Below are 23,072 nucleotides of genomic sequence, written 5' to 3'. Positions count from 1 at the left end.
AGATTGTAGGTTTTAGCATACCCACGATTACTGGGTGTGTTAAAATTAAGGCACAGTTCCACCTGCCAAAAGTAGGTCACATTCATGCCCAGTGAAAGGCCCAGCGATGAGGAAAATATGCAGGGATTTCACCTTCTGCATTTTATTCCCTATTACTGGGGTAAAACTCGCAATTGCATGATAATGGCGTTGTGAAATCCCACAGAAATAGTAATTTGGCTACCGTTCCTTACTTAGCCATTCTTTTTCAATAGAGGCTCGTTGCATTGTAAATAATTTTATTGAGAAAGTCTCAACCTGAATAAAAACAGATCCTGCAAAATAATACATTGGATAAAAAAAACCAATATAAATACCCACAGGGGGATCAACCCCAGCAACTTTCAGAATTACTAACTACTAACCTTTAACTACAGAATGGTCAAAGAGAACATTTTTTTTTTTTTATCTTGACAGTGCAGATGTCAATAGGAACGTTTGGTGCCATTTATTTAAAACATACTCTGCTGGGTTCCATCAAGGAGTATATATTTCTCTCACTACATGCTATTGACTGGTCTATCTCCTGTGGAGTGGCTGCATTGCAGTTCACGAGGAACCGATTTACATTTCAAAAGCACTGTAGTGTTGCGCCAGTGACGTAAGGGTGTCGTGATCACTACCAAGTGGGGTCATCATTGAGGGGTGTTTCCTAATTTTACCCCAGATGATTTTATGTAAGGTAGTGACCAGTGATGGCCAGTAAATAAATTTGGCACGGCCGGCGGGCGTGGTCAGGTATGTCTCTGGACGGCAATAGAGGAGCACGCCAGTGTTCGAGTCTCCTTGGCACTCCCGCTCGCATAGTCAAAGCAACACAATCCAGAAGTGTCCGAAGACACCACACTGGCGACAAGGGTAACTCACTGCATGACTCTGTGACACAGCGGCCGTTTTCCTCACCAAGTGGTTTGCGGTGCTCATCCCCCGTAGCCGTTCAGCTGCTTTCAGACCGCCCTGATCATCGTGCTGCCGGCACAGGTGTCTTTGGTGCCTCTGCTGCACAGAGGAATCCCCCCAGCCTCCAGGGAGCAATGCGTGCACTAGGAAGGGCTGATGAGTCGGAGCCTCTTAAAGCGGCAGTGTCCCTAAAGGCTGGTGCTGCCGTCCCACTCCAGGAGAGTGCCCTGCAGTGAAACCTGGTGCCCCATGACCAGCCAATATAAAAAAAGTAATAATAATAAAAGATAGAAAAAAATATATATATAAAAGAAGAAAGAGGGGGAGAGTACAAGTAAACACAGACACATTTGCACAGAGTGGGATTATCCAATAGACACCTCACACCTGCAAAGATGAATACAATACCACCATAAAGCCATTCATAATGGAGCGCGCCTGGTCTGCACAAGCTGCCAGATGGAAGGACTGGGTAGAGAGAGTGATGTTATTCTTTGAAGCCATGAAAATCGAAAATGCACAGAAGAGGGCCATGTTACTGCATTTAGGAGGGAACGACATATATCGGATATCTAAAACAATAGTCGAAGCAGAACCAAAGACACACCTAACCCTCATTACAGCCCTCAAAGCCCACTTTGAACCCATAGTCAATGTCAACTACGAAAGGTTCACATTCAGACAAGCCTGGCAACACCCCGAGGAGTCCATTGATACGTTCTATATGAGGCTTAAAGAACTAGCTACCACATGCAATTTCCACAATGAAAATGACAAAATCAGAGGGCAGATTATTCAAGAGTGTGCCTCATCCAAGCTACAGGAACGCATCCTGGAAGAATCAGGACGATCGCAAGCAGACTTTCTGACAATGGGAAGAACAAAAGAGCTGTTGAAAGCGAGAGCCTCCCACATGGAGGCAGGGCTTCAGAGCCCAGTCAAAGTAGAGCAAGTTGTCACAGTCGCGCCCGCACCCTACAGACCCAGACTTCGGAAACAACTGCTACCGCAGAGAATGTGTGGTCGATGTGTAGGATCGCCCCACCCCCTGTCGGACTGTCCGGACAAAGGGAAGACATGCGCAGGATGCGGAAAGTTCAACCATTTCATCAACATGTGCTGCCTGACGAAAAGTGCACCAACCGGAACCACTGTAACTACCGCCCTCGAAATTCAAACCTGTGGCAGTGACATGGACAACGACAAACATGAAACACAAACAGTAAACTCCATCGTCACTTTTAGTGCTGCCACACAATAGAATGAGAGACTGCCCAAGTTCAAGGTACTAATAGCAGGATGTCGGGTTGCAGCCATTGAAGACACTGGGGCCTCCATCAACGTCATGGCAGATGCCACATACCAAAGCCTGCAGCTGTGACCACCCCTGATGCCGACATATATTAGAGTATTTGCCCATGGATAAGCTCAGCCACTCACCATGGGAGGGAAGTTTTGGTCTCCCATCTTTCATAGATCACATGAGATAGATGTGTATGTATATGTTGCGGAAGAGGGCCAGCGCACACTCATGGGATGTCACACGGCTGAAGCTCTAGTCATTGTGACCTTCACGTTCGGCATCTACGTCAAATCCCTCAGCAACATTCTCGAATCCTTCTCACAAGTGTTTGAAGGAATAGGGTGCCATCGACAGATCGTCTTCCATCTCAGGCCTCTCGTTGAAAGGAAGCTGGAGAAACTGAAAGCTGCGGGCATTATTGAAAAAGTAAAAGGCCCAACACCGTGGGTATCACCGATGGTAGTGGCCAAGAAACCAAAACAACCAGGAGAGGTCAGAATCTGCATTGACATGAGGCTTCTCAACACCTCGATATAGAGGGAACAACACTTAACTCATTGACGACTTCATTGGGGAACTGAGGGAAGCTCACTGGTTTTCAAAACTAGACCTACGGTCTGGATATAACCAACTAGTCATAGCGGAGGAGTTGAGATATATCACGATGTTTTCAACTCATGTGGGACTTCGCTGCTAACGATGACTAAATTATGCTATTTCCATCGCTGCAGAAGTTTTTAAGAACACTATTCGCGAAGTCCTGAGAGACTGAACTGGAGTCATCAACGTCAGTGATGACATTTTGATTAATGCCAAAAGCATCCCAGAACATCATGCGCAACTAAAGAGAGTCCTTCAGCGCATACATGAGTGTGGCCTTACTCTCCACAGAGAAAAATGTGAGTTCCTAAAAAACAAACTACATTTTTTTGGTTACATATTTTCATCAGAAGAGGTCGCTCCTGACCCTGACAAAGTTGCGGACATCAAGAACATTCTCCATCCTACCAGCGTAACAGAAGTCTGTAGTTTTTTAAGCATGGTAAATTACTGTGAAAGATTCAACAAAGATCTCATATCTCTCATGCAGCCACTGAGAGACCTGACTAAAGCCACCACAGCATGGTCATGGGGTCCGGCACAGGAGAGCGCGTTCAGGCGACAAAGGATACGTTGTCTGCAGACACCACCCTGCGTTATTTTGACCCAAGGAGGGAGGCTACTGTAGCGGTAGATGCCAGCCCAACAGGTCTGCGGGCGGTGCTTCTCCAGAAGGTTCAAGCAGATGAGCCCCAGTGGCATACACAAGCCGGTCCCCAATGGATACAGAAAGAAGATACTCGCAGATCGAGCGAGAAGCGATTGCCATTCATTGGGGGTGCAAGCACTTTCATGTGTATGTATACGGACACCCATTCACGGTCACCACTGATCACAAACCACTTATCCCTCTGTTCAATAGCACTGCCTCCAAGCCACCCCCTCACAAAGAAAAGTGGATGCTACAACTCCAGGAGTTGTAACAGTAACATCAAATTCTTTATATCGTACTTGCATTGTGTGCAGAAAACACCCCTTTTTATTTTGTTTTTGTTCACTGCAGCAGGCTTTTTAAATGTTTCAATCAAGAATTGTATGTGAGTCACATATGGATGTAACACTTGTTTACACACCCAAACACACTCATACGTTAAGGTGCACAATCCAGCTGCTTAAAAAAAGTAAACATTGGCAAAGCTGATAGGATATGTTTTAATGCGGTAAAATACAGAGACAGGCATGCTCAAGGGTGTTTGCGAGGATTCACACATTAACAATGTCTTATTGGCTTTGAAAAGCTGGGAGATCAGGAAGCATGTCAGTAGCACAGCATAAGTAGGAGATATCCACAAATTGGGGCGGGTGGGGCATGAGAGGTAAAAGCCCAAGTGAAATGTATATTTTGCGCACCGGTATCTCCATCTGGAGAATAAACCTACTCATAGTCCAATGCAGTAAGAAATGACGTGTAGATTGCATATCAGTGTAAAGTAAGCAAATCCATTTTGCTATAAGAGTAGTTGTACAGTTTCTGCAATTTTTATACATAAAATGGCCTGTTTGTTCCTTACAGATTTGCACCTTGCTAAAGTGTAAAAGCACACACTTGGATACATGTGGCGAGCCTGTTGAAACCAGTTCTACCCTCTTTCAATCCTTTTCTCTAAGCGGCACTTTTGGCACATCTTTTGTATTTCCAGAAGTCTTGCTGACTGGGATTAAATTGGCTCCTGGAGACTTTGAGGTACAGTAGATTACTGATAATTTCCCGTATAAGTGTGTCTGGCTACATTAAAAAGCAAACTCAATAGAAGAGCAACTATGTTATTGGGGTTATTTTTTATATTTTTATGGCGTCAACTGCTTTTTTATCCAGAAGGCTCCTGCTCGAAATATTTTCCCTAGCAATCCATGTATTGTATGAAATGGCAGTGTTTATTTTTATAATAACCATTTTCAATGCAATAGGTCTCGCATTTACGTGTGTTAGAGTTATTGGCATTGTAAATTTATAACTGGACTTCTTTTACCACATTAATTGGTCAACCCTGCTGCATATTTTGGTCCTTTCTGCTCCATAATTCCAGTAGTTCTGCATATAACAAAAGATTCCGCAAAAACCATGGCGGTAGGCGGGGTATAATCCTGCAGGTGGCACAATGGCGGCTGCCGGGCTGCTACGGCCATGGCGGTAGGAGTGGTAGATTGGCGGGTTGGCTGAAGGCAACCCGCCAATGTCATAATGTGGCGGTAAGTACCGCCAGCGTGTTGGCGGTACTACCACCACATTATCACCGACCACCGGGGTCATAATAACCCCCATAGTTATGCCCTAGAAGACACAACCTCATGAAAACAAAATGGCAAAATATAATGCAGTGTGGGCATATATTTTACCCCTACAAGACATAGTACATTGTAATTTTCAGAGATGACTGGCCTACTACAACAATATCACAAACAAGGCCCTTAAAACACAAACTACTCTCAGCTGTAAGACAATATTTCTAACCATGAGAGTTAAAAAAAAACACTGAATGGTGGTAGGGGTTATTTTTTGGGGGTCCCCACTAACCTAGTGTGGAGATGATGTAGACAGAAAGAGCATGTTGTTGTTAACAATTTAGTGGTGGTCCCATTGTCCTAGACCCACCACAGGCTGAGTTACGGGCAAAATTGTTTTGTAAAAGAATTCTTGCAAAGTATTATGTGGTGAGTTTCCTGAGTGCAGTAAATATTATAATATTGGCACTCCCGCTGTGTTGGGAGATCTGCTTTGTGGATTTCTGTGTTTTTTACGTAAAGCATTTATCAATTGCAAGTGTTTTTGTGAAAGCTAGGGAGTGTGAAGGGGAAAGCCAAAAGAAATGCCTCTGATTAGGTAACAGTGGGAACAATGTGGCCAGCGCTACAATACTTCAGATGGCATTTGCACTGCTGTTCTCAACTGTGAGCATGAATGGGATAAACAAAAGAAAAAACAGTTCACTTATGCGGAAGTAAATTGGCAATCGTGCAATAATCCATGTAACAGGGTCTGTATGCGAGGTGGTAACAAAACTGCCTCAAGGCGGGGCAAACGTAAAGCATTTACCAATGAAATCGAGGGATTTTTTAAAGGCAAGCCCATGAACGAGTGAAAGGGATGGGCATGGTTAAAAGCCCACAGAATACTTACAACAGGTCGAAAAGTGCTTCCACGCTCAACCTAAAAAAATACAATCATAAAATTGTTCAGTTTTTTACACAATTTGTAGTTTGAAACTGATATTGTGTCACTACACAATACTGAGCAAAATATAGCAAAGAAAAATAACGTTCAGTGCATGTTGAATTAGTTTCTGAAAAATAAGAGACAATTAAAACTACAGATTGCAATGAGATATTTGTAGCACAAAGAACATTATTGCTGCCAAGAACGATTACCAGTTAATGTGTTTACATTGATGAACAACCTCTATATCAATGGGACCTCAATAACCACATTGGTAATTCACAGTGTGAACCAGTCCCAATAAGAAGCATACCCAAACTTAATGGAATGTGTAAATTTAAGATAGAGTAAGTGACTCCTGAATGTAAAGTATTCATCATACATAGACAGGTCATCAATTTAGATAGAATAGAGCAAATACTATCTGTTTTGGTAGTTCATGAGCACTCTATTCAGAGATGCAAGTGAGGACAAGTCAAGTGTACATTTCTCGGCTCTTTCACTTTCTTCGCCCCTCCCATTGTCGTTTTTTCGATAGAAATTTAAAGTTGCTTTGCATTGAAGTGCTTTTTATATTCTTTGACATAAGGCACTGATGATTTGTATTGTAGTCCTTCATTCCTAAATAAAAATAAATAAAAAATTCAAATTATAATTATAAAAGTTGAATTCTTAAAGGAGTTATATATTGTAAATGAACTATTTTTCACTATTCATCATTTCTAAGTGTAAAGTATAATTTTACTACAGAGTGTAAACATTTCTCCACTCCATGAAACAGAAGGGGAGCCGAATTTATAAGTATAAAATAACTACCAGTAATTTTTCACACATACGTGGAATACACTGGGGCATAGTTCTTTTTAGGGTAAACTATAGGGAGAAACAAAAAAGTTTATTCAACTTTAAAAAATATAGGAAAAATATGTTTATGTAATATATAAATGTAAATTATTTACATTTATTTTCAATAAAGAACAAAATGAAAGAAAGGCTATGGCATTATCAATTTATTTTTGAATTACATAACCTAAATATATTAAATTATTTTTTTAAAGCTTTATTAAAATAATATCACTTAAAATGTTTTTTGTTATTATTTATTAGAAATTATTAAAAGTTGTGTATAGATTCCGGGTGGATGGTAATGTTTCATTCCACCCGCAGAATTGGTGGAATTTTGGTCACTCTGTGTTTTGTTTAACATGGAGTTCTGGCCAAATTCTGCTAATCACTGTGGGACAAAATGTTTTTTCTGTGAGGCTACAAGAAGAATTGGAAATCCTTAGTGTGATTTTCTAACGTGGGCAGTCATGGTCAGAGGGCTGCTGTTTGAGTAGATTTGCTACTGTTGAAATAACTTTTCTACTCAATCAGCAGCAAAATCAACCCGAATAGGCGCGTGCTACTGCACAACGCATGGTGCCATTCGTATTTATTTTTCAGAGCTGCTTTCGCTACTGGTGTTAAATTGCAGATCGAGCTGCATATTTTCCCCCCATTGGCGGAACATAGCGGAATCTTGCAGAGTTTTATGTAACTCCGTGGAATTTCACAGTGAGACACTCCATGAGTTCTGCCTACCCCTAGTATGAAATAAAAAATAATGTTACATTTTTAGTTAGGTGAAAAATTATTATTAAAATATGTTATCATAAACATGTTTTATTTATGTCTAACATTTTAAAATCAAACTAAATGCATATATATTTAAAAAAAAAAAAAAGAAAAATAGTTTCTTTTAATTTGCTATGGGTTCCATTTTAGGTTCCTGCCACCATTATATTCTGTGGGAGATTGACCTGGGGTACAATTACTATTATTGTGGGTAATTTTACAATGTAGTAACTTTAGATGTGCAGTTTATAAATAACAATGGGCTCATTCTGTTGTGGGTGGCTGTTTGACCTTCCCTGAACCTCTTTGTAGCCTTTCCTAAACCCCTCTTTGCTCCTCCCTAAACCCCTACAATTTAGTACTAAGTATTCTCTATTTTCCAGCCACTGAGCCAGGCCCTCCCACACTTACTACTATTTAGTGAACCTGCATGTGTGAGTATCTCCCCTTAGAAAAGATAGGAGAGGTGGAGATTTCTCCCTTCAGGTTTGTGAATAGCATTTTGTAATAAGTTGAACAACTGTAGTACTTAATACATGTACCACAAAATGTAGTTTGTTAATCAGGCCCTATTTGTTCCTGCCTTGAAACCAATATTCTGGCACACCTTTCAAAATTTAAATTAAATAGCAATTTTCAATTAATTGTGAGAGGTGAGCAAAATTAAAGTTTCAAAATAACTACATTTTAACTACTATAATTATATGTGGCTGAGAATTTACACATTCGGTATCTCTTACATTTTTTCCCTTACTTCTGGAAATAAAGGTTATTTATGTTTAGTCTAGCTTATACTTTTCTAAACATAAACAGAGCCAGGAGCCCAGCTACAAGTAAAAAAACAATGACAATCAAAACAAATACACAACACAAAGGAAATACTAAAATCATTATACATTCATAAAAGCACACATGAAAACCAGTTTCAAAATATAAAAACCCGAGATACTCTGTCAAACATTAAGGATGGTTTGCAGGCTGTAGTGCAAGTGCAGTACAGCTAGGATACCTCTCATGCTTTGATTTTCAATTACATTAATGTAAATGGCATAATTTTAGTAATTTTGTATAACAAACTTAGGTGGTCATTCTGACCCTGGCGGTTGAAAACCGCCAGGGCAGAGTGCTGTGGAAGCACCGCCAACAGGCTGGCGGTGCTTCATGGGCTATTCTGACCGCGGCGGTAAAGCCGCGGTCAGAAAAGGGCAACCAGCGGTTTCCCGCCGGTTTACCCCTGCCCCAAAGAATCCTCCATGGCGGCGCTGCTCGCAGCACCGCCATGGGGATTCCGACCCCCTTCCCGCCATCCTGGTCCTGGCGGTAAAAACCGCCAGGAACAGTATGGCGGGAATGGGTGTCGTGGGGCCCCTGGGGGCCCCTGCACTACCCATGCCACAGGCATGGGCAGTGCAGGGGCCCCCTAACAGGGCCCCATAATGATTTTCAGTGTCTGCCTAGCAGACACTGAAAATCGCGACGGGTGCCACTGCACCCATCGCACACCAGCAACTCCGCCGGCTCCATTCGGAGCTGGCTTCATCGTTGCTGGGGCTTTCCCGCTGGGCGGGCGGGCGGCCTTTTGGCGGTCGCCCGCCCGCCCAGCGGGAAAGTCAGAATGACCGCTGCGGTCATTTGACCGCGGTGCGGTCTTCTGGCGGTCTCCGCCCGGCGGGCGGCACCCGCCGCCCGCCTGGGTCGGAATGACCCCCTTAATGCAAAATTACCAACATCCCTGTGATTATACCACACCGCATAATTTTTGGGAAAAATTTCAATACAAGATGTACTGTTTGGGTAATTTACATATTATTCAGGTTTGGAATAAGTGCTGTTTCAATATCCTATTAAAGGAGCACAAATTTAGATCTCATGGCATAGAGAGCCCAGGTGCTAGGTTAAGGTTGGTTAGAGCCTTTTCTGTCCCTGAGGCTCTCATTAGGAGGCCAGCCAACTAACCCTAGGAATCACTCTGATGGTCCTGCGTGCAAAATGCAGGTCCAGTAATTCTCATTCTGGCAGCACGGTGGCAGAGCAGCAGGGCAACAGAATAGCATTCCCTTTTGCAGAGTAGCACATCAGTCCTTTTGAGTCTTCCACATGTCCAGAGGTGTCCTGAAGAGTTGGGTCTGAGGGTCCATTATTTATACCTCCTGTCCACTTTGGAATAGGAGAAGGTTCTGAGGTTTCCACCACCAGAGATGTCCGGAATTTCCTGCCAGACCCAGCTTGTCCCAGATCACAAAAGAGTGGTGTCAAACCCTTTATGAGTGTGCTCAGTCGTAGCTTTTTGTGTTGTGCAAGTGTGGTAGGTGACAGCTATCCCCATCAAGTGAGGGATGGCCCATTCTGCCAATAACCATTCCCTCTTTTTCTCACTGTCTGGGAGCAATGAACAAAGACCAACTGGCAGCTACACCTATACATGCTGCCCAGGATACAACCTTAAGTCAACAAATGGTTAGAAGAAGAAAATGGCAACAGTGTTTCAGAATTGTGACTTAAAATCTGACTTTACCATTAAAAATTGATTTTAATTACAATCCTTTAGGCACCAAACGCGACCTGTCTACCTGCTCCCAATTGAAAGTTATCACTTATTTATTGTAATAAGGAAACCCAATGTTATCCTATGAGAGAGGTAGGCCTTGTAGTAAAACATGAATTTACGAGTTTTTCACTGCAGAATGCATCTGATGCTGTCTTCATCCAAGACTCTAAATGACCTGCTAAGGGACCATTGTGAGCCAGCTCTGGAAGGAAGGCCCTGCAGCACTGGAAGGACCACCAACACATGGATTGCACTAGGCTCAGGAACCCTAGGCTCTCTGTGCAGGAGACCATTCTCCCAGTACATCAGGTGATCACTAGAGGTGCCTAGGGACTCCGCCCGCCTCTGTAGGCCCTCCAGAGAAGAGCACTCCTTCTGCGTTTTGCAGAACTCCTCCCTGGTGAGACCTCCTTCCTTCTCCTCACAGGTGAGACCTTCTTCTTTCTGCCAATTGGTCAGTTCATGTAGCTTTCCCAGGGCGGCAATGCCTTCTCCTGTAAGTTCTGGTGCATCCCCCTTGGGCTCAGCCTCCTCCCAGGCTGTGGGAGTTTAAGCAGTTGGTTTCCCAAGCCCCTTCCCCTATCTCTTTTTTCAGGTACCTGGGTCATTCTCAAAAGGCATGAGGTCCTCCTGATTACCCTATTAGACGGTCCTAGACCATGTGGTTGGGCAAACATACGCAGTCAATCCCAACATCTCAAGGTGGACCACAGCCCACTTCATTCCAGACGGGTCGCTCCAGGTCATTACTGAACAGACTATCCACAGGCATGGATGCACTCACCGTTACTCTCAAGGAACCTGAGACCCCCCCCCCAATCAAAGGGAACCAAAGCCACTGGATAGTGACTCTCATGGTTGTCAGCTACTGCAGCCTAATGGACTACATTAGGGACTACCTGCTCTGAGAACACCAGATAATACTTGACAGTTGTCATGCGGGCTCCTGTGTCTCTCAGAGACTCCACCCTCTGCCCATTGAGAGTGACCCACTGCCTGTACTGCTAGGCATATGTACTTCTGGCACCATCTAGCCATCCCCACCAACACTAGGGTAACCTCTGCACTACCCCACACACTAACTGAGGCAATCTCCTTAACAATGTGCTACAGTAGCAAAGCCTGGTGTCTGCCCCCAGTGTGTGGCTGTGCCCACTGTATCACCCTTGAAGTGCCCAAACTGATGACACTCATCCCACTCATGGGCCAACGTCTCTCAGGACCTCTGGTCAGGGAACTTAATCTTCTGTTTATGTGGGTATTGACTGTCCCTAAACATCTGCCTATATTTTTCTGGGGTGAGGCCATACTTCCTGACAAGGGGGACCAGGGTGTGCTTCACTGGGCATATCACATTCTGTCCCCCTAGTCTAGTGCCAGTAGGAGGTCCCTCCCTTCACTAAATATGTGTCTCAGGAGATTGACCTCCTCAATCCTATGCAGGGGCTCTAGTGATCTCCAGAGCTACCAGATTGGCTTTAAACCACTTGTCAAGGTCATCTGTCACAACCAAATGAGGCACCACATCCTTTGGGATGTGGACCCTCTTGTCTCTAGAGGATACTGTGGATATGCTGCCTCCAGTATTTCTGGACTCCACTTTGCTGTTCTGTCTAGCTTCCTGAAACGCAGCTGATGGGCCATTCTCCTCTTCTCCTTTTCTAGTCTCTTTTCCTCTGAGGCTCTGTCAGCCTCAGCCTTTTGCCTTTCCAAGGCTAACTCAGCCTTTGCATTATCCTTTGTCAAGGCTCTCTCCTTCTCTGTTTCTCTGGCCAGTTTATTTTCTCCCATCTTATGTTTAGCCATCTGCAACCTAAACTCCCTGTCAGTCTTCATGTCTTCCAGCTGCTCTGGGGAAGGACCTTGGGAGGACATGCTCCTCTCTGATCTGGTAAAGACTTCTAATTCTGGAATTAAATACATCACCCTACACTGTGTGCTGCATTTCAGGACCTGCACACAGGTCCTCCCCTTGCCCTTCCATATCATCATTCTCATCATCCTCGTCATCCACTGTTGGCAGTATTGCAAGTATTGGTATGTCTCTGCCCAGACCCTCAGAGCCGTTAGAAGTTCTAGTTTCCTGATATTCTTGCGGACTGGAAGCCACATATTCCTACAGAACTTCTTGAGCTCGGCCACAGTGTATACATCCATATTGGCAAGCTCAAACTCCATCCTTGCAGGTGTGGCCATAGGCACAGACAGTCAGATAGAATGAGGGTAAATTTGGAAAAAGGAAAAGGGCCTATCAAGGAGAATTTAAAAGAAACTCCAATCTTCAAATGATTTTTGGGGATGTTTAGTGTAGCACAAAATCACTGTGTGGCACTGCACAAACAGAAGTCCAAATCTCATCACTGAACATCAATGTTGGACTTTGGGTTACTAGTTGCTGTGGGGGGTGAAACTCTATTCAAGAAGTAATCACAATCTCTGTGAGGGTGAAATACAAGTAAACCAAAATTAACCTGGGCTTAACCCTCTGATAGCTTGAAACAAACCAGTCAGGTTTAACCTAGAGGCAATGTGTAAAGTATTTAATCAGCACTTCAAACAGGAACAGAGTTGTCAGAAATTTGGTCTCTAGTTGATATAGGTATACAACCTCGTCCAAGTAGGGAGCACAATCCTAGTCAGGGTAAGGCACAACACAACCCAAATTCTCCTGTGTTCACCCTCTGGTAGCTTGGCACAGAGCAGGCAGGCATAACTTAGAAGGCAAATTGTAAAGTATTTGTGCAATAAATCATAGAGTAACACAGTAAAAAACCACAAAAATAGACCACAAAGCTTTAAAAAATAAGATAATATTTATCTGAATACAATAAGGTTGAAATGATGATAATCCAATGTACACAAGCAGAGTTATGAATTTGTAAAGATTACATCCCACTAAAGCGCTTAGAAACACAATAGCTCCAACTGGGGCTATCACAGCGCCACTGACGGAGTCATTCCCAATAATCTGACACCACAGGCGCTGGTCACGGAATTGCACAGACCCCCAAGTACAGTATCTTTTGAAAACGAAGAAACAAAGACGTCACATGGAGCTGGAGAGATGAGAAGTCACTGGGGCCGGTGTCCTGTCAGTCCCTCGCAACGTCCTGGGAGGTGAGGCATCAGTTCTGCACTGCGAGGCAGGTGGAGGTGAGCCATTGGTTCCGTTCAGTTGCAGAGGGAGCTGGTGCGGCGTCTGTGGTGATGCATCAGTTTCTTGTGACCCTGCAGGGTCGATGGATCCAGTCGATTAAGATGGGATGTGTTGACTTCGCAGTGTCGTGATGACCCTTCGTGACATCAGAATTGTCGCGGCAACATCGAACTTGTGTTGCAGGCCACAGTTGCTGCATGGCGCGATGTTCGTGGAGCGGGAGCAGGCTGCGGCGTCGGTGCTGGGGTTGTTTAAGTCATTCCGGGCATAGCTGATGTCGGAAAACCAGCTAAAAGCTAGTAGATGAAGTTGTTGCTGTCCCTGAGACTTCAAAACAGGAAGAAAGCTCAATCCAAGACTACAATATTCACTGCACTCTGGTAACTCTCCCCATAATGCTTTGCAAGCATTCTTTAAAAAAAAAATGTTGCCCATAGCTCAGCGTGTGGTGGCCCTAGGATAATGGGACCACCACCAAAAACTTAAGTACGATGCACTCTTTCTGTCTAGGTAATCTCTAGGTCCCCACACTAGGTCAGTGGGTACACCAAAATAATAACCCCTCCCACCATGCAGTGCCTTGTTTGTAACAATTTTGCAGTTGGCCTGCCAGTCTTAAAATATGTAATGCACTATGCTCTCTATGGGCTAAGTACATGATTCTACTTTATTATATTTTGCTATTCTGTTTTCAGGTGATTATGTTCTCTAGGTGCTAGCTATAAAATTACATGACCTTGTTTCTTAGAAATGGTATTTTTATTGTCATGTTCTCTAGGGGCTGTTCTGAGCACTACAATCAACATACTACTATATTTGCAGGGCTTGGAAACTCACCCCATAGTGGTTTGCAGTACATTCTTTTTGCAAAATATTTTTGCTCTTAACTCCTAGGAGAATGGGACCATCTCCATAATATGTTTACCACAACATGCTCTTTCCGTCTAGATCATCTCTGCATCCCCAAACTAGGTTAGTAGGACCCCAAAATAATAACCCATTCCACAAGTCAGTGTATTTGTACACACTCTTGAGGCTGGAACTTTTGTTTTGCATCTGGGAGTCTGTGTTTTGAGGGTCTTGTTTGAAAATATATTCCTGTAGACCTACTAGTTCTTTAGTTATTTGCAGGGCTCCTATAATTATATGACAGAAACAAGCCAGTTATAAATTTACAATACCACTAGTTTGACGTTCTGCACGTGTAACTGCAGAAAAAAAACATCATGTCCCAGAATGCAACTGAAGGCCAGGGTGTGCCCTTTAACAACTGCCCAGGATCCTCTCCAGGCTAGGCCATCAGCGTAGTATTGATCAGCATTTGTAAGTTTGTTTCCATTCCATAGTTTTTTCAATCTGCCATTGTTTAATTGTTTGTGATGATACCAAGAGATGAGCCAATCCAGGCTTTTTGTACAATCCATTCACTTCCAAATGAAATAGCTGCTTATTGTTTGGGTCTCGGAGTTTTTACAACCGGATGCGTTTCTAGCTGTCACCTCATGTACATTTTAACCCTTTGCATCACAACCTCAGTCTAAGGTGTACGAGTACTGTTACAATTGAGTAGCACAAAAACAGGGTAATGGTAATATCTGTTATTTATAGGACACTCACAGGTGCATTATCATAGCTCTTGCAACTATGTAAACCAAGAGTATTATAAGTATTACGTTTTCACTCATGTCCTCTAAAATCTGGTCAAAGGACCCAAACAACTGTACATGGTACCTCATTACATTTAAATGCCCTTCTTCTGCTGTCCATCTTGTTGCTTACACCCTGCTGTCCTCCTGCCATTATCCATGTTCCCCCACCCACCATAACAAAAAACAAAAAAGCGCTATGACACAGCCAACAGTAATGCTGCCAGCTCTGGTTTCACTTGTTTGTCTTAGGTGCTTGCTCGTGCTCCTTTATTTTGTAACTGTCTCCTGTTTTTTTCATGGGGTTATCCTCTCTAGGAGCTAACAATATGGGTACATGTCCATGTTTCTTACAAATGATATTTTTCTTATGGTGCCCTCTAGGGGCTGTTTTGAGCATTACAGTTTAGTGCCAAGTTTATTTCTGGTAAAGGTTTATATGATAATTATATATGTTTTAATAATCTCTCCTTATTACAATTATGACCATAATTCAGGCCAACTTAAAATCCTGATTGCACTATGACTATTTGAACACTCTTGATATGTATCGGTGACCATTCTAGTTTCATTCTTCTCTGCCGCTCTCTTGTGTCTTCTTTTGGCGAATTGTGTTAGCCAGCCAACAAATCTGATGGTGGGGTTTTCAAAGTGGTATTCTATTGAAATTAGCATGGCAGATTTATATTGGGATGCTAAATGGCAACATTTTCATTTTTTTGCTGCAGATAGAGGAAGAAGGTAAATGGAATTGCTTTAGTTATATGCAGTGCCACTGGAATTATATGGCAGGAAAAGATGTAATTATGAGGCAGGGTATACCAATTTGTGGCAAGAAAATTCCAGTTATGAATTTACAATGCCAATAGCTCTAACTCAAGCAAATGAGAGCCCTGTTGCATTGCAAATGCTTGTTCCGTTTTCATCTCTTTTTTTCTCTCTTGCTTTGGTCTTCTCCCTTTTTCTCTTTCCTTCTTTTTTGTTGCATTATCTGCCTTTCTGCCTCTTATATTCTCACATTGTAACTTTCTTACTCTCTCTTTCTGTTTTAGTTTTTTCAGTAAATTTCTAGACTTTTTTAAAAATGTAAGGTAAAATGTTAGTACCTCATCTAACTGTAATGCTATTTTTATCTTTAGATTTTTCAGTGAATTTCTAGAAGTCCTTTAACATAGACAACCTCACTGGCATTGGGGTCAGACCCTGTACCCAAATTCCAAAAGCTAGGATTTAAATGCAGGGTCTGGGCCCAGGCCATGACCTGCAGCCAACTCCACACTGTGCACTGCTCAAGACCATGAACACCGGAGGGGTTGACTGCCAATAGGGGACTTGGGAATATGACCAAAAACCAAGGAATTCACTGAAAGAAACCAAAGGTCAATCTGACATTATAGTTAAGTATCATAATATGATTTTGCTTGATGTTCTATTAAACAACCACATTAATACAACCAAGTGCATTTCTCAAAGTTATTTCATGAACAACTAGAGTGCTAACCTTTTTACTTATGATCAAAAAGTGGCACACCTGAAACCATCTAAGTTGAAATAAAGCTGTGATATGTAAAGCATTTCCTTTAGAAATGAACACAATTAGGTAGTTACTTTTGTCATAAAATTATGGTTAGTGCTCTAGAAAACTAAAATGAGGATACTTTTTCTGTGAGTTCTCAGGCATATTCCTCATTCACGTTAGTAAAACATTCTGAGCTGCAAACTGTGATGTATACTATCAGCACCAATGGCAGTCTGTCAGTTAACTCCTCTGTGTTCCACCACAGCTTCCCTCAGTGTCCTAAGGAACAATTAGACCACTTTCAGTATCCATGACAGAAGTGTGGCACACCCCAATCCATCTTCATGGAGTCAAAGCTGTAAATACATATCCTTTAGAAATTAACATTGGTTTGTGTTAGGCTTTTCATCCTTGGCGTAATTCTCCCTTAACTTTTTGCCTCTGTTCCCCAGGTTGTTGATGTGTGCTGGACTCTGATTTTGCTTTTTTTGTTACTCTGGGCACATTACCACTGCTAACCAGTGCTAAAGTGCAAGTGCTCCTTTACAACATGTGTATGTAATTGGTTTATCCATGACTGGCATATTTGGTTTACTAGTCAGTCCCTAGTAAAGTGCACTAGAGGTGCCAGGGCCTGTAAATCAAGTGCTACTATTGAGCCTGCAGCACTGGTTGTGCCACCCACATGCAGTGTCTGTGTGTGCAGTTTTAACTGTAAATTCGACTTAGCAAGTATACCCACTTGCTAGGCCTAAACCTTCCCTTTTCCTACATGTCAGACACCCCTAAGGTAGGCCCTAGGTAGCCCCAAGGGCAGGGTGCAGTGTATGGTTACGGTAGGACATATAGGGCCTGATTAAAACTTTGGCGGAGGGGGTTAATCCGTCTCAAATGTGATGGATATCTCGCCCGCCGTATTATGAGTCCATTATATCCTATGGAACTCGTTATACAGCGGGCGGGATATCTGCCACATTTGGGACGGATTAATCCCCTCCACCAAAGTTGTAATCAGGCCCATAGTAATGTGGTTTATATGTCCTGACAGTGGAATATTGCTAAATTTGTTTTTCACTGTTGCAAGGCCTGTCCCTCTCATAGGTTAACATGGGGGCTACCTTTAAATCTGATTAAAGTGTAGATTCTCTTTGGGAGTGGATGGACATGTGGAGTTTGGGGTCTCTGAGCTCACAATTTAAAAATACAGCTTTTAGTAAAGTTGATTTTAAGATTGTGTGTATGAAAATACAACTTATAGAAAGTGAGCATTTTCTTGCTTATACCATTTCTGTGACTCTGCCTGTTTGTGTATGCCATGTCTGGGTCTGTTTGACAGTTGGGCTGGTTGCACCTCACACTAGACAGTGGCACAAAGGGAGCTGGGGTGTAGCCTCCATATCCTGATGAGCCATCTATGCTAGGAGGGTGGGGAGGAGTGGTCACTCACACCTGAAAGGGCTCTGCCTGCCCTCACACAATGCAGTCTCCAACCCCCTGGTGAGTGTCTGGGTCCTGGTCTGGGCAAGGCAGGATTTCACATTCAAAAGAGACTTTACTTTGAAGTAGGCCTACTTCAAAGGAGAAATTGGGTATAAGAAGGGCACCCAAAACATCAGACTTTAGAAACACTTCTGGAAATAAGAGGAACCTCTGCCTGTAGAAGAGCTGAAGAGCTGAGGAAGAACAGCTGCCCTGCCTGTGACTGTGCTTTGTGGAGATATCCTGCAGTTGCAGCTTCTGCCAGAGTAAGAGGGCAAAGACTGGACTTTGTGTGCCTTCCATCTTGAGAAGAACTCTCCAAGGGCTTGATTTAGAGCTTGCCTCCTGTTGTTTGAAGTCTCAGGTACAGCAAAGACTTCTCTCTGCCAGCACCTGGAGTCTCTAGAGAGACTCCTACTCTGCCCTGTGGTGCCCATCCAGTTCCTGGGACCCTGAAAGGAGAAGCCGGCAGCCTAAAGAAAAGGAAATCTACACACAGAGTGCCGTACGGGGAAAAGATCGACGCAACTCCGATCTGCGGCTGAAGAAACGACACGCCGCTGGCTCCGCAGCCGAAGAATCGACGCACAGAGAAGGAGAAACGACACGCAGCATCGCTGACAAAGGCTGGGAGATCGCAACCCACGCTGCATGGTTTTCGGATCATCGTGAGGCTGGATTTCCGACTCAAGCACCGCTGGGCGTGTAAAAACAACACAAGGCCTGCCCGGACTCGAGAATGCTGACCAAATTGACGCATTGCTCTCCTGCGGAGAGAAGAAATGATGGGCCTGACCCGGTGAAAGGAGAAACAATGCAACGTCCCGCTCGTGAGTGGAATCAAAGCATCGCAAGCCCTTTTTGACGAGTACTAGCCCGTGCAAGGTTATTTTTGATGCACCTAAAGGTACTTTTTCATGCTAACAGTGTTAGTGTGTGTTTAAAACTACTTAAAGACTCTTTTTGAATTTTTATTAATAACTTGACTTGTGTATGGTGGATGTTTTTCATTTAGGTCTTGTTTTTGTTTAGATAAATATTTCCTATTTTTCTAAACCTGTGTTGTGTCATTTTGTAGTGTTTTCATTAAGTTGTGTGTTGGTACAAATACTTTACATCTAGCACTCTGAAGTTAAGCCTACTGGTCTGCCAAGCTATCAAGGGGGTAAGCAGGGGTTAACTGAGGGTGATTCTCTTTTACCCTGACTAGAGTGAGGGTCCTTGCTTGAACAGGGGGTAGCCTGACTGACAACCAAAGACCCCATTTCTAACAGTTTGTTAATAAAATTATGGTTAGTGCTATAAAAAGCTAAAATGAGAACACATTGTCTATCAGTTGTCAAATTAATTTTTAATCCATCTCACTGAAATATTCTGGCATGCTGAGTGAAACACATACTTCAACATCAGTGTTCTGACAACACTCAGTGGGCTACTGCAGCTTCTCACAGTGCTTTAATAAACAACTTGGGCACTCACATTTGTGTATATAGCAACTTTAGCAATACAAAAGGATGATGGGTGGAGTGTTGAAACTTTTCAAACACTTACCCCCAGTCATAGATCTGGGTTTAGCCCATTGTTCTTTTGATCACCATCCCACCCCAGTTTGGACCCAGCCATATTCAAATCAGTCTTGACCTTGATCCCCCTGGGAACAGTCCAGCCCAAACTGCCAGGCCAGGTCCTCCCTGGACTGGAAACAAGCTTTCTGAGACCAGTTTCAGGATATCACCCTTCATCAGCCAGGCTAGCTTGAATCCATTGGCGCAGTGAGCAAGGGACCCACGTCTGGTCTTTCCTTTCTCACGTAAAGCAACTTTATCAATACAAAAGGATGATGGATGAGTGTTGAAACTTTTAAAACACTCACCTCCAGTCACAGATCTGGGTTTAAGCCATTGTTCTTTTACTCACCATTTATATTTATCACAAAATTGTAGCACACCTCAAGCCATCCTGATGGATTTATAGCTGTGCAACATTAACAATTTTCTTTAGAAATATTCAAAATGAAGGGGTTCATTTTATCCTAGAATTGATGGTTATTGCGCTAGGAAGCTAAGATGAGATCTAGCAGGTAGCACTCTGGCCCGCAGGGGGCAGGAGAGAGGGTACAGCACACAGACAATGAGGGCAGTGGGGAGGAGGATAGTGGGTGCAAGCTGAACCCAAGGGCAGGCATACACGGATGGAGGCAGCACAATGGACTATGGGGAGCAGAAGGGGTGGGGCAAGGCCAAGCACACATAGAATGGGGGCAGCAGGGGGGACGTGGGCTGTGGGAGTGGCAGCAAGCTGACCACTGAGGCAGGCCGGCAGAGCAGGACTAGCAAGCTGACCATGATGGGCAGGTGGGAGGGGGCACTGACATGCAGACAGTCAATAGAGGACAGGCAAGAGGGGACATGGACATGGGCAGCATGTTGAATTGCAGGATTGTGAGTGAATCTGCCTGACACGCTTTGCCTGATACACTTTTACTTACCATTATCTTTTCTAATTATTTTATGGTTTTAAGGTGTGCATCTTATTTTTAATACTGTTAAGGACTATTTTTAATTCTGCTGTGTATTATTTTGACATTTTCATGTGCTTGAACTTTCATATGGGTGATTTCTTGTTGTATGGATCTACGTAAGGGGCACTTTGAGGACAACAGTGAAGGTTTTTTTATTTTATTTCAATCGTGTCCTTGTGTTGTTTTTGGGAGTGCAAGAGACTTCTCCCTTGCTGAGTGTAGAGCCTGCCCATCAGCACAGAATGGTTGACGTTCCAGCCTCCTTGCGTCACGCTCGGTTGCCCACTTAATGAGTACTGGTGTGCAGACGCACCGATGACGTGCCTTCCGCACGCCAGAGACAAGCCCATCTGTGCCCATCCGTGGCCAGCTGGGGCCAGGGGCCATAACTCCTGTCCCTTTTGCCCAAATGGTCAGTGTTACACCCCTGAAACCTTAAAAAGTCTCAACCGATTACCAGGTAAAGCATGCCTTCACTCATTATTATCTGATCATTTGCACAGTAAATGTTGAAGTTGTGGGTTTGCTTTATGTTCAGATCACTCCAACAGGGTAACATTTTGTGCTGAAAGTCCTCAATGCTTGCTTTCTCTAGCAGAGAAGCAATCCAGTCACCTTTCTAACTCTACCTGGATGATGTTCCTCATCAATTCCAGATGGAGATATTTGCACTCCTGGATGACCTGCAACCAGCAGCCTTACGGAAGCCTGGCTGAACAAGTAAAGTGGACCTGACATTGCTGTAGCGCTTCTTTCAGGCTATGCAATAGCAAGACATGATAGGACAGTAACAAAGGTGGAGGGGTTGTGATTGTATTTAAGTTAACCTGGAATGTAGGCCTTCTCCCATATTGAATATAGGCTGCAAAAAATGTAATGTTTTCAATTGTGCTCTCACACTGCTTCACCTTTTCTTGCCTACTTTTGTTAAGGCCTCCTGGGCCGGCTGTCAAATTTGAACAGTCTTTCTCAGAAATTACAGCATACCAGCGTCTGAACTCAGCAAATTTTACTTTGTTGGGTGATTTAAATATCCATCTGGATGACCTCTCTTGCATTGGTGCATGTAATTTTCTAAATTATCTTATAGCAGTTCAACTGGAGCAGATTGTTACACTCCCCACCCATAACAAGGTACATATTGTTGACCCTGTTTTTACCAATATGTCTCATGTGATTGGAAATGAACCACTCCTGCCCCCTTGGACTGACCATTTATTTCATCACGTTTGATGTCCCATACCCAGAGATCATAGTTACAAAGGTTCCTTCTTCCACTCTAATTAGACAATTATCAAAGCCTGATTTTACATAGTGGACAGAAGGCCTTCGGGCAACAGTTTTCAGCCAGCAAGACAATGTCAATCTGGATAATAAGGCATTTGAGGAGTGGATTGTGACCTCATCGGACATGGTGGTTCCCAGAAAAATGCAGAAACCATTCCATAATAAAATTACAGGCACTTGGTTTAGGGAACTTAACAAACAATGTAAAAGAGAAGAAAGGAGATGGAGAGTGCATTATAATGATGAGAGAAAGATTATTTATGAAAAAGCTCTGAAAACTTATCATTATGCAATCAGGAAGGCTAGAACTGCAGACTTTGCAATAGGATTGGTCAGTCATTGAATGTTTTTAAGGGAATCTTTAAGCTTTAAGAATGCAAATTCTTTCTTAAAACCTAAAGTGGAAGGAACAGGCCCCCGCTCCCTCTAGAGGAACGTTATGATGAATTTGCTAAGTTCTTCATCAGTAAGGTTGATCGTATCTATGACTCTTTGGGAGGAAACTCAATTTTCTCTGATGATTTGGTAGAGGATCCTTTGAAAAATCTCAGTACCCTATTCTGTTTCCCCCCCACTGGATTGCAATGCGGTTAGGGAAGTAACCATCACTATTAAATCAGGCTCACCAGTGGACCCAGGTCTGGTTGACATTTTGTTAAAGGCTAGTGATATTTTGGTATCCAGTCTTACCAACCTATATAATCTCTCTCTTGAAAAGGGTCAAGTACCAGACCTCTGGAAGCATACAATTGTGAGTCTTTTGCTAAAAACAATTTTCTTGGACCCAGATAAAGCTGGGAAAAACAGACCTATCTCCCTTTTGCCTGGTATTAGTAAGCTCATTGAGAAACAGGTGAAAAAGTGTGTGTTTGATTTTCTGGAAACCCATAATCTTCTTCATCAAACGCAGACCGGTCCTGGATATTGTACGGAGAACACTCTTTTACTGGCCACTGAAGAGATCAGGAAACAGGTAGATCTTGGTGGCTCAGCTATGCTCATACTTTTAGATCTAAGCACGGCCTTTGATAAGGTCTCCCATGTCATCCTTAGGCACAGGCTATATGAGCTTGGTATCAAGGGCAAAACACTTGACTGGCTGTCTTATTTTGTGGAGAACAGAGGTTTTCAGGTCAGAAAAAGTCCCTGTCTTTTGGACAGTTATCAGCTCAAATGTGGAGTACCTCAAAGTTCTTCCTTGAGGCCCACCCTCTTTAAAGTTTACATACACCCATTAGCAGATATTATTTGTTCTGCTGGTTTTCAATGGTGTCCAATGCCAACAAAACTCAGTTTTTTGTC

The 23,072-nt window shown here is 43.3% G+C and overlaps 1 protein-coding gene across 1 annotated transcript in view; it reads left to right on the top strand.

The window, feature by feature from the left end:
* The window catches only part of LOC138296245 (pantetheinase-like), a 289,635-nt gene that overhangs the window by 224,918 nt on the left and 41,645 nt on the right, over positions 1–23,072 (top strand). Inside the window, exon 6 of the mRNA XM_069235173.1 lies at positions 4,356–4,526. Coding sequence (XP_069091274.1) covers positions 4,356–4,526 — 171 coding nt within the window. The remainder of the gene's footprint in view (positions 1–4,355; positions 4,527–23,072) is intronic.

The sequence above is a fragment of the Pleurodeles waltl genome, chromosome 5, assembly GCF_031143425.1.
Source record: "Pleurodeles waltl isolate 20211129_DDA chromosome 5, aPleWal1.hap1.20221129, whole genome shotgun sequence".
In the NCBI taxonomy this organism is placed as follows: Eukaryota; Metazoa; Chordata; class Amphibia; order Caudata; family Salamandridae; genus Pleurodeles; species Pleurodeles waltl.
This window is presented reverse-complemented; position numbering and strand designations above follow the sequence as displayed.